Here is an 11,409-nt window from a genome sequence, read left to right as displayed (position 1 = left end):
TTCTATGATACCCTCGAGGTCAAATTAATTTTTTTTTAAATTAAGAGTTTAGTATTTTTTTTGGCAGTACCTTTAAAATAAATTATTAGCTCTAAATTTTTATAAATTATATAAATTAAATTTTAAAAAATTAATAATCAAATGTAATAAAAGGGTCAAAATGCAAACAAGAAAAAAAAAAAAAAAACAATGTGAATTACTGTTATAATTTATGAGTGCAGAGATATAATTTTTTTTAATTTTTTATTTAAATAATTTTTTTTTAAAAAAAAAAAATAGATCATACTATAATGCTAGGATAATTTTTCCGATACTCACCCGAATACTAAGATATTTTTTGATACTGTGACAACCATATAAAAAAATAAATTAAAATAAATTCTCAATTTAAATTTTTATAAACACAATATATAAAGACTTAATTAAAAAAATCAATAATCAAATGGAAAAAGAAGGTTACAATTAAAAAAAAAAAAACATCATGAATTCCTAATATAATTCAAATTGCTAATGAGTGTGGAAAACAATGTTTCCTAGATAGATGTTTTCCCACACATCTAGCTTTATGAGAGAGAGAGAGAGAGATAGAGAGAGAGTAGTTGTGGATTGATGGTTTTCTTTTGGATCATATATCTACTCCAATATTCAGAACCAGTCCTAACTCTTGCAAAAGTCAAAGGAGGCCATTCTTATTCGCAGTTTAGATTTGCATTCCTAACCATGTTTCATGAAGGTTTTTTTAAAACAACTTTTTTTTATGTTTTAAAAATATATTATTTTAATATATTTTTGAATAAAAAAAATAACCATCAGCCTAAATCATTTTAAGAACGTGTTTATGAGTGTGACTATATTATTTTTTAAAAATGTTTTTTATTCAGAATACATCAAAATAATATTTTTATTATTTTTTAAAAATTATTTTTTACATTAACATATCAAAATAATCTGAAAATACTAAAAAAAATATTAATTTGAAACAAAATAAAAAAAAAAAATTAAATTTTTTCAAAAATAAACAGCACAAATCATGCGTGATTCAAATTTCTTTTCTTGTTTATGGCGGCCCCTCTTTCTTTTATAATATCTACAGATATATGGATTGAGAGATGTTAAATTAATGACGTGAAATGTATACAAATCAAAGAGGGCAACAGAAATATTCACAACTTAAATATCGATAACATTCTATTTTTTTAATATCGAAGATAAGTTTTGAAGCTAACAGGTGCTCAGTTACATTAAATAAACTGCCATCTTTCGAGTGACTTGCACCCGAATACGATCATGTCATACTTTTAAAAATGCCACGAAGTATCATATAATATTTTAAAAAAGAGAAATAGAACATTCAGCATTCGTTAAGTTAAAAGCGGGGTTTGTAATATTGAATGAGAAGAGCACGGACTCGCGAGAAATTGGAAATAAAATGAGCATGCAGGGAAAGATGATATCCAATGATTCTTTGATGGGACAAAATGGACATTTCACAAGTTAAAAGGGTAAAAAAGAAGAAGATCACAGTCAATAGCCAGGCTTTGTTACCATCCTGTCATGCCTTATGTTCGGGGCCGTGAGCCCTTCGAACAGCCTGCATCAAAGACATTGGCCTGAGAAAAGTAGCCCAACCTAGTATTGGGCTCGCAAGTCCAGTGACCAGGTTGCTCGAAGGGCTCAACACCTGGGCAGGAGGGAAGATCAAGACAGTTCCTTTCCATTTCGTCATAGTATACTCGGTTACAATCCATCACGTGCATAGCTCAGGTCACTAGAATTGAAGACAGGGCGGATCATCTGTCTATAGTTTGTGTATGCGACCTCGTGATATTTACATAATCTCCCTGTGAAACAAGTATAATCTGCAGTTACGCGAAAAAGCTTACTAGCAGGGGTCAGTCCAGAGGAATGAAAGGTGAAGTGTGCCTCCGCACTGGATAATGAGGAAGTAAGCATCCGAATTCAATTGGACTTCATCTCGATATCTGTACTCTCCTTTGGAATGGCATCGGGCCTGTCATTGGGTAGGAGGCCTAGGAGTGGCAAAGGAAGCATTGAGCTGAGATTACAGAGAATAATCAAAAAGGCCAAGTTGTCAAAATTGTCCTTTGTGACTCCAAAAAACTGAGTCAGACCAGCACCGATCAGCCCTCCAAGAACACTCCCTCCATTTGAAATGGACATAAGGGTTGCAAAAAGTGTGGCTTCCATGCCCTCCGGACATAACTTCGCCGCTAGCACAAGAACTGGCATGAAAGAAACCTGCAAAAGATAAGAGATGAAACAGTTGAGGCGTGAAAATAGGCAGCTAAAAAGAAAATAGCTCATGTTGAGGATATGGATGACTGAACATCCACAATAACACAACAGAGTGATCTAAATATCTAACTAGTAACCAAATCCATGCCTTAAAGTGGATATATGAAAGAAACAACGCAATGCAACCACTTTCAATAGAAAGATAACTTCCTCGGTCCTTTAGGAATACACCTGGTTGAAAAAAAATGCTCAAAATCACTGCATACCGGAATGTCAAACCCCAAACACCCCCACCCAAAAAAAAAAAAAATACTTCAACAAACTGGGACGTGAAAGTTTCCAGACATAAAAAGCTGGAAGCATGCCACATGCCGGTGTAACAGAACTAAAAATTTCAACGTCAGAGCTGTCATAAAAGATCTGGCAAACATATGTTACCTGACCAAGGACTGTTAGAATCAAAGAATCCCCAATAGCAAACCATTCGTCACTTATCCCAAACTTTCTGTTTAAACCAGTAACAAGGAAAACCTGAGCCAAAATATTAACAAAAATGAATATGTATAATAGACTCCATTAAACACAATTATCCACTGCTAAGCCTGGCTTGAAGTGAATCGTAACACAAACCTGAGTCATCCCAAGAGCTGTACCAGTTACAGTAGTAGCAACAAAGATCTTGCGCAATGGAACATTTTTCAAAAAGCCATTATACAGTCCAACTCCAAGCAGTGATGCAACTGAGGTAACAAGCTTGACACGTCCAAGAAATTCTGGAGTGAAACCAAGTTTATTTGTGCTGAAAACAAAAAATTTTAGATCACAGTCAATCAAAATTTTTTGAGTAGAGATGAAACTAAATTAGAAGGACGAGTTAATGCTAATCACTGTCTGCACATACGTGAAAAAAAACATGGCAGAATCTGATTGTGGTGTTGCCTGCCACAGGAAAATAAATAAAGTGGGAAGAAACACATTGGGCTGCTTAACAGCATCCCATAACTGAACAATATGCTGCTTTGAGCTTTCCAGAAAGCCAGAACCAGGCAAAGCAAGACCCAGTCCACTTGCCGGACCAAGCACACGCTGTTCTCTCACAAGAACAGCAACTGCTGATGTTATCAAAGGTAGCAACGCCGTAACACCAAAAACAAACCTGAGAATGAAAAATCAGCACTAATTTGATTAATTTGAATGTCATCAGTGCCAAGTTATTACACTTGTCCAAAACCACTTTTGAGTACCTTACACCATAAGCATCCACCAGAGAGCCACTAAAGTAAGAGCTTACAATCCCACCAAAAGCCGACGACCCCCAACATAAAGACTGAAGAGATCCTGACATGCTTTGTGACTCCCCACGAGCCCTCTCCACCACCATGGAATCCACAACCTACACAATAAACCAATTTTGGGGCAAATCACTGTCATGTAATTAGCCACTGCCTTTCAAGAAAGGGTACCCCAAGCCTCTATGTACAGAATTTCTTTTCTTGGCAAGCACACACGAAAATTTTGTTGTTAAACCCACAGGAGTTGAAAATCAATATCCTTAATATGAAATTTTGACTTCATCAGCAGAGCACCAGCCCTGAGATGAATGTGCTGGTAAAGTTCTGTTAAAAATAAGCCTCCGCAAATTAGTACCTCCTGCACACCACTCTCATGGACAACCCACAATCATATCATGAAAAAAAAGAAGGTAAACCTTAAGGTGACACTGCTAGGTAATTAATAGTTGACATTATGCAAAACACATTAGCTCACAATTAATTCCATATATTTCAAAGCATTAGCATGTTTTAATGATCATTCAAGCGATACCGCTAAATTCAGTCACATATTCGCTCAAAAAGTCATAGATTCTTACTCAATCCTTAAATCAATGACTGTTATGCCCAGGCATTTTAAAAAATTCATGGCATTGAAGATACTCACAACATCTGAGAAAGCAACAGAAAGTGATCCAAGAAGTATGCAGAAGGCAGCACTGTACTTGCTATCAACAAAGGTAGACATCAAACTCCAAGAAAGCGCACCAAGAAGTCCTGAAAGAACCAAGTATGACCTTCTTCGATAACCAAAGAGTGGAACAGAATCACTGCAACAGCAAAACCATTACTTAAAAGAAATGCAGAAATAAAACAATTTCTTGCACAGCAGGAAGGAAATGTAAAAGATATAGACTATAAATAAAATCGCACCTAATAAACCCATAAAGAGGTTTGATAAGCCAAGGTAACGCGGAAAAACCGGATATCACAGCTGCCTAGTCAACCATGTACCTTGTCAGTCCTCGAAGATAATAAAAAGAACAGATGAATAACAATAAATTTCCTCTTATACCATGCAACCAATTTCAAAAAAAAAAATCATCAAGATTTTAAGAAAGATGAACCGCCATCAAGAAAAAAAAAAATTAACAAGAGGAACATTAACTGGATAAAAACTCAAACATTAACTTTTCTCATCATCATCATTATAAAGAAAACAAGCCGGACAACTTACCTCTGCAGGTTCTAAATGCAAATCATCTTTCAAGTAAAAACTGACAGCGAGCCTAGCAAGGCCCAAGACACCTTGAACAAAATACACCATTGCTACTGCAATATTATCTGGTGACAAGTCCACGCCAAAGCATATTCTGCTAATAAGATATTTGCTTTTACGCATAGCATTTTTACTAGTTGAGCTCATCTCCCCTTCAACATCTGCTGTTAGCATTTCTCCTTCACCAGCACCTAGTTCAAACATGAGCACACGTATACTAACTACATACATTATCTGATCTACCCAAAAAAATAAAGCTTCTAGAAATTTTAAACTTTTTTCAGTTTATTAAGATTGAAAATCTTTAATTACAGCTCTTGATAAATGCGGATTTTAAAATTTAAATTTATGCTTAATCTCTGAAAAAAGAACCTCTCCCTTAATCTATTAACTTAAGTAGTCATTAACTTTTAACGACAGAAGAAGTGGACAAGCGCAGCAGCTAGGGTTGTTTTCTGAGATATCCAAAGAAAAATGAAAAATCACTATAGACATAATCTGATCGTAATTGACGAGTATAAACTTACTGTTTGTTGAATCCAAAACCGAGTCCTGGCTTTTGTCACGCCGGTGAGATGGCGTGGGCATGGTGATTGCAACCGACATATCCTTTCCCCCAGCTAGTTTCCGCCGTGGCCTCCGGCGAGTTTTTCTATGAGAGACAATGGATAAGCGTTTCCGGTGAATCTGGAAGTGGGGAGACAAGGTCAAAGAGGATAAAAGTGGATTTTGATGAGAGGGTAAAATTGAGAATGAGCTCCTAGAGTTTGTCAAAGCCATTATGAATATTATTTTTAGTTTTTTTAATTGCTGAAAAATAGCAGTACAGGTTTTGATTGCTGCTGCTTCTTGTTCCGGTCAAAATGACTTGAGTATCCCTGTCAATACGATGAAGCATCGTGGCTGATAAATTGACACGTAACCATTTAAAGCCCGTTAATTATATGAGTGGACTATAATGGCGGGTTTCAGTTTTCGCCCATTTATCAAGGCCCATTTCTTGAAGACATGCACGCGCCTTTTTCTCTTCCTTTCTTCTCCTCTAAAACACCAATCTCATGCGAATATATTTTTATTGATGTAAGTTATCAAAAACTATATAAAATAATTTTAATTTGCATTAATTCTCTATTCTTTATTCAATGTTGATTTAATTATATTATAGTATAGAAACACAACGTAAAGGGTTGTAAAAAAACATATTATGTAAATCTTAAATCAATCACATGCAAACAAAAAGAAATACATAAAAATGTATTATCTATTTTATTTCATGTATAAGACAATTAACAAAAACAAAACAATGAGATTAGTAAAATATTAAAAAATAATAAATAGAGAGAGAGGAGAAAAAAACTAGTATACTTGGAGTCAAGTATAAACGCTTATAGTTTTATACAAACTTTATTATACTAAAATTATACATAATGTATCGCATCCAATTATTCTAAACCTTAAGTTGACAAAAACATGTCTAAAATCATTGTGATAATCTTTATATTCAAGATGTGGCATTATTGGAGAACTTTGACAGGAGGAAAAAAAAAAAACAATATAATTTCATGACATTAATTAGATATTCGAATCTTGAATAGTTAACATGTTTAGGTATTTGCTTTGTTTACTACACGTGAAGTGTAGCCTTCATCAATTTTCATTAAATCCAACAAATCTGTTGTGTGTACAAACTAGCTTGTTTTTCATTAATAAATGGTTATTAGGTAAGAAAGGCAACAAGAACTAATCATTGAAGGCTTACATATATCAACGTGTGACGAAGCATAACCGGCACCGGAACACGATCACATCTACAAGAAAATAGAAATTCCTCAGGAGTCGAGACAGAAGAGCCTTCGGTCCCATTTTGATTCCATGTTAGGTCCCTCCGCTGGCCACCGGCAGAGAGCACGCATTCGTGTTGGGCAGGACCGCCTTGTCTGCCTCAAACCCTAACATTTTGGTGCTTTACAAGTTTTTTTTTTCGTAGGAAAAATTCCTCAACATTACGATTATTGCCAAGACATCCTTCTTCTGTGCCATCTCTCTCGCCCTTCTTCGTCTAATGAGCTTATCAAGTATTAATTTTTTATATATATAATACGAGGATATTTCAACTAATTAAGATTTTGATATGCTTTCTAATAATCACAAATTCGAGTTATACAAGGAATTTGTATCTCAGTGATTCTGCTTTTAGAATACTGATATTTGACGGGGGCAAACGGCGTCTTGGCATGGAAGTTTTGAAGGTGTTCTAACTTTAGCCCGCTTGATCTGCAAGGAATTTCAGTCACAGAGACTGTTCCCTCCAATAATTACAAGTCTTGCTTGCATCATTGGGCCATATAGTAATACAAATAATACAAGGAATTATTATTTCAAGACAGATTGACAACAGGAACATTATTAATAAGAGGATGGAGAGCGGGCGTACCGAAGAAGAGAAAAGGATTCACTACAGTTGAGATTATTGGATCTATGTGCTTAATTAACTATTCCATGATAGCTACTAGCTATATAATATAAAGAAAAGATAAAGTAAGCTTTAGTCACACATCATCATCACACCAACTCGAAACCAAACTCTGCGGCCAAACCCAACATCAAGCACCAAAATCATCACTTCAATAAAATCAAATTTACAGATCATATTCTGGCTTCTGGGTCCCTGTCTATTTTCTACAAGGAGAGAGTAACGAAGTGACAAAACAAGGGAGAAAACATGAAAACAGACTCGAGCTTTGCATTGAATTACCTACTATCTTTGCTTACGCTTTTATCAATTACACCTGTCTTGAATTGAAGCAAGAATTTGGTAATTGTCCTACAAAGTTACCCTTATGATGAGAGAGTAGTTGCCTGGTTGGTTTATTTCTTAGGTTGGTCCAGCTTTCAGGCAAGGAAGATTACTCGAAATTATGAAAACTGGCATCAGGAACAAGTTCACAAGCATTATCTGGATCCACTTCATCTATTCCCTCCTCTAACAGCATCACCTGGTACCGGCATTCATTGCTGCAGAATGCCCTTTCCCCTCTGAAAAGAATTAAATCATTCGAGGAAAGCTTTAATTTTATCGGTAACGAATCGGAGATGAAACTAGAAATAAAACAATCTAAGCACTACAAAATAAATCATAGCAAGTCAGTCCAATATCAGAGATACTTGTGTACTTATCAGTTCAAAATTATTTGGAAATAGTCCCAGATTCCAAGAAAAGAATACGCAGGTTGATCGATTGAATGTTTGTTGAATTTAAAAAACAAATATATTACCATGTATGAGCTGAATCTCCATGTCTAATGTGCAAGTTAACAAGCTTGCATAGCCTTCACATAAATCATGTTGAAAGAAAGCAGAAACATCTCAAAAAAGGAAACTTGAACTAACCTGTAAATGTAGATGTCTTTTCCCTGCTCAAGATTCTTCTTGCAAGAAGAGCAGAAGCTTAAGAAACTATCAGATCGATAAGTTAACCCGTCACCCAAAAATCTATTGCTGTCTTTCCTTGAAGAAGCAGAGAAGCCAAGAGCACCACAACAGCTCTCAACAATGCAATTGTCAAAAATATGAGTAGTTTTGGGAACAGGCCCGTGAGTGATTACACAAGTATAATCCTCAGAGAGCTCCATTTCACTAGCAGAAAGACACCCAGTGAAGACCCGGGGAGAATTAGGAGTGTCCATGCCCGAATTAGCCGATCCGAATAATGATTTCTTCACTGGAGAAGGGGATAACCCAGAAGAGAAAGAACCGAATTGAGAGTTTCTCGTTTTGATACCAAAATCACCGTTAAGTTTGGGAGATTGATCCGTTGGTGAAAGAAATGGTGGAGGCAAAGGAGGGATTTGGATCTTTAATTGGGACCCAAACAGAACCGTTCTGCTCTCTGGTTTTGACAAATTGGAGTCAGTTTCTTCATCGTCAAGAGCATCAACAATGCCAAGACCAATGCCTTTGGAGTCTAGTTTGTCCCAGTGGCGCCTGGTGTCAGGTTCCGGGGTTTTAGGACTGGAGCACGCGTCATGCCAGAAGGGGTTTTTGAGGGCTGAGAAGGGCTTGCTATCAAGAATTGAAGTTGGGCTCATAATTGCCTCTGCTGTTTCTGAGAAGTTCTTGAAGGTGAAGCCAGTGAGCAATTTCGGAAATGAAGTCGGTTTTCTGAACCTGTCTGCTGGAGATGGGATTGAGCTATGCTGTGACATTAGAGCTTGCTTGCTTGTTGCAGTTCTTGATCTCTTTTTTATCATCTCAATCAAATACTATATTCCCACACTGAGTACGAATACATTAAAAATTAATGAACGAGCTACCAAATTTAATTAAAAAATGAAGGCTTTGTTAACCAACAAAATAAAATGACAGGAGATTTACCTGGAAGGATTTGGGATTTTACCCAGTAGTATCCATGGATTCCAGGGGCTAAGATCAAGACCAGCTTCGAGCTCAGAAATATGAAAGAAATTCTTGGATACGTGGCTTCCTTGAAGGTTTATGCTAGGGAAAGATAGGCAAAAGACTGGTGCTAGTACAGTCAAAACCGTCATATTCAGAAAACCAAGAAATAAAAGAGCCAATAAGAGGATCCATGAATCCCTCTGCTTCCACTATAGCTCCGTGATCACATCCATTTCGAAGCAACAACTGAAAAACCAAAAAACAAAACAAACAAGGAAGAAAGAAAGAGAATCACTTTTTCCCAGAATTTCTCGCTCTTTAAACCTCAATTCATCAGCAGGAATCCCTGAGCTCATAGAACAGACATGCAAAGAGGCCCCCGAGAGTTATGATCAACAGACCAGACGTGCATGCCCCAGACACCACCAATGACAAAAGAAGGTTTTGTATTTTTGTTCTCCTCTCACTTCGCTTTCTTTCTCTCCTCTCTCTTGGCTCCCTCTCTTGTATCTCTTTATGTTTTTTTTTTATGTGCCCTTCAATAGTTTATTTCAACAGGTTTTGCCAACAAAAAAAAAAAACATCAAATTCAAAGCCTTGGAAACAGACAAGGCCCTCTAGCACAAACCCTGAAAAAAAAACACAAATTATAACTGATCATACATGAATAAAAAAAAAGACTAGTGACTGGTAAATACAGAGCGGCGAATGATAGCACTCGAACTGTTACTCTCTTTTCCTTTCAGTGGGCTTGTCTTTTTGCATTACTTTTTTAACACTTTAAACCCACTATTCCACTCTTTACATCATCAGGACCTGAGACATCGGCCATGAAATAGCTAAGAGGACCGTCAAAATAAGGAAAGTGAGCTTGTGGGATTGAGGGGTGGTTGTTGTGTGGATCTTAAAGGAAGTTATGCATGGAAATCAGTGGTTTTGATAAAACCACTCCCTTGCCTTACAAATGACATCACGTCGGTTTTTCAATTGCCACGAAGGGCTCTCTCTCTCTCTCTCTCTCTCTCTCTCTCCTCTTGATTGGTCAGCAGTGACTTTCATTGAGGTTTAGATTTGACCTTTTTCGTGAAATGGTTTCGTATAATTCAGTAACAGGGATTAAATTAGGTTATTTTTACGAAAGTGTTAAAGTCACTGTAGAAACATCCTCTCCTTAGCTCTTTACCTCAGTAACCTCACAGATTGTGATTATGAAAATACTACACAGAAACTTGAAGGCCTAAAATAAAGACATAACCTCAAGGGCTAAGCTATGGCCATCTCTGTTCTGTTTCGTACGTGTACTAGATTAGTTCTTCATCTCATCAGCTCGAGTACCGAAAGTGTCGTGCATTATGCATCTTCAAGAATTTTCATCTCTCATTGTGATGAGCATGCATTCTCACACATCTCCTCCTGTGAAGCCTATGCACAGACATGCTGTAAAATCATAAGGGATATAACATGGAACTCTTATACATAGGAGATATACAGATCTATATACACATGTAAGAGGTTAATCTTTCATTTAATAAAAAATCTTGCTTTTTGTATGATTACATGATGTGAATAATTCTAACTCCAAATTTACATCCATTTATTTATCTTGTAATTTGGACTCCTGGTGTCTGGTAGAAGATTTTAAAGTTGGTATTGATGTGATCAATTTATTCACATATGCCAATCAACTGCGATCTACTGAATCTACGTAAAAGAAATATATTAGCACAAAAACATGATAATATGCTCTGAATCCCATCATCTCAATTCGACTCTTTAACGAGTTCTGTAAAATATCATACTGCTTGAAAATGTAAATTATTAATAATTGATTTTTACAGAAAAACTCGGCTCGGCTAGGACATGGTAGAAGCGGAGCCCAAAAGCAGGTAAAATATCCAAGTCTGTTAAGAACATGTTTGACATTGTGATCTTTTTCTCAAAATTTAAATTATTTTAAAATAATTGATTTTTTAATATGTTAATATCAATAATTAATTTTAAAAAAAATTATTTTAATATATTTTAAAATAAAAAAAATATTTAAAATACAATCTCCATTACATTTTCAAACGTGCACGTCACCACCGTAATCATCAAGATTTTTAACTGGATCCCACTTCAAAAGGCATAGACTTCTGACGACATCCGGCCCCACAAACAAAGGTAGGCCCACACTAGTTCTATTCTGCTACAGTAATAGGTCGT

General features: G+C 36.0%; 2 protein-coding genes across 3 annotated transcripts; both read right to left on the bottom strand.

Moving 5' to 3' along the window:
* Positions 1-1,418: 1,418 nt before the first annotated feature.
* Positions 1,419-5,628, bottom strand: LOC118046578 (folate-biopterin transporter 1, chloroplastic). Of its 2 annotated transcripts, XM_035055551.2 has the most exons (9): positions 5,334-5,628; positions 4,765-4,997; positions 4,461-4,525; positions 4,195-4,357; positions 3,501-3,649; positions 3,158-3,412; positions 2,887-3,055; positions 2,695-2,787; positions 1,419-2,259 (listed from the first exon to the last, which is right to left on the bottom strand). In XM_035055551.2, exons 1-9 carry the CDS (start codon positions 5,584-5,586, stop codon positions 1,960-1,962), a joined length of 1,680 nt encoding a protein of 559 aa, XP_034911442.1. In that variant the 5' UTR covers positions 5,587-5,628; the 3' UTR covers positions 1,419-1,959. The 2 variants fall into 2 exon arrangements, with proteins under 2 accessions (XP_034911442.1, XP_073268235.1); XM_073412134.1 differs by lacking the exon at positions 4,765-4,997 and having other exon boundaries at positions 4,461-4,521.
* Positions 5,629-7,411: 1,783 nt separating this feature from the next.
* Positions 7,412-10,153, bottom strand: LOC118046347 (FCS-Like Zinc finger 8-like). Its single transcript, XM_035055210.2, has 3 exons — positions 9,181-10,153; positions 8,197-9,081; positions 7,412-7,842 (listed from the first exon to the last, which is right to left on the bottom strand). The coding sequence occupies exons 2-3, from the start codon at positions 9,054-9,056 to the stop codon at positions 7,713-7,715; spliced, it is 990 nt and encodes a 329-aa protein (XP_034911101.1). The 5' UTR covers positions 9,057-9,081; positions 9,181-10,153; the 3' UTR covers positions 7,412-7,712.
* Between the last annotated feature and the right edge of the window lie 1,256 nt (positions 10,154-11,409).

The sequence above is a fragment of the Populus alba genome, chromosome 10 (assembly GCF_005239225.2).
Source record: "Populus alba chromosome 10, ASM523922v2, whole genome shotgun sequence".
In the NCBI taxonomy this organism is placed as follows: Eukaryota; Viridiplantae; Streptophyta; class Magnoliopsida; order Malpighiales; family Salicaceae; genus Populus; species Populus alba.
Note: the sequence above shows the minus strand (reverse complement) of the source record. Positions and strands in the feature narration are given on the sequence as shown.

Excerpts from the sequence above, each read along its gene's own strand:
- LOC118046578 (XM_035055551.2), bottom strand. The coding sequence starts at position 5,586 with ATGGCTTTGACAAACTCTAGGAGCTCATTCTCAATTTTACCCTCTCAT. Across the intron at positions 3,056-3,157 it reads TCTGCCATGTTTTTTTTCAC|CACAAATAAACTTGGTTTCA; the intron begins GTATGTGCAGAC and ends TTTTGTTTTCAG. Across the intron at positions 2,260-2,694 it reads TTCTAACAGTCCTTGGTCAG|GTTTCTTTCATGCCAGTTCT; the intron begins GTAACATATGTT and ends TATCTTTTGCAG.
- LOC118046347 (XM_035055210.2), bottom strand. The coding sequence starts at position 9,056 with ATGATAAAAAAGAGATCAAGAACTGCAACAAGCAAGCAAGCTCTAATG. Across the intron at positions 7,843-8,196 it reads AAAGACATCTACATTTACAG|AGGGGAAAGGGCATTCTGCA; the intron begins GTTAGTTCAAGT and ends AATTCTTTTCAG.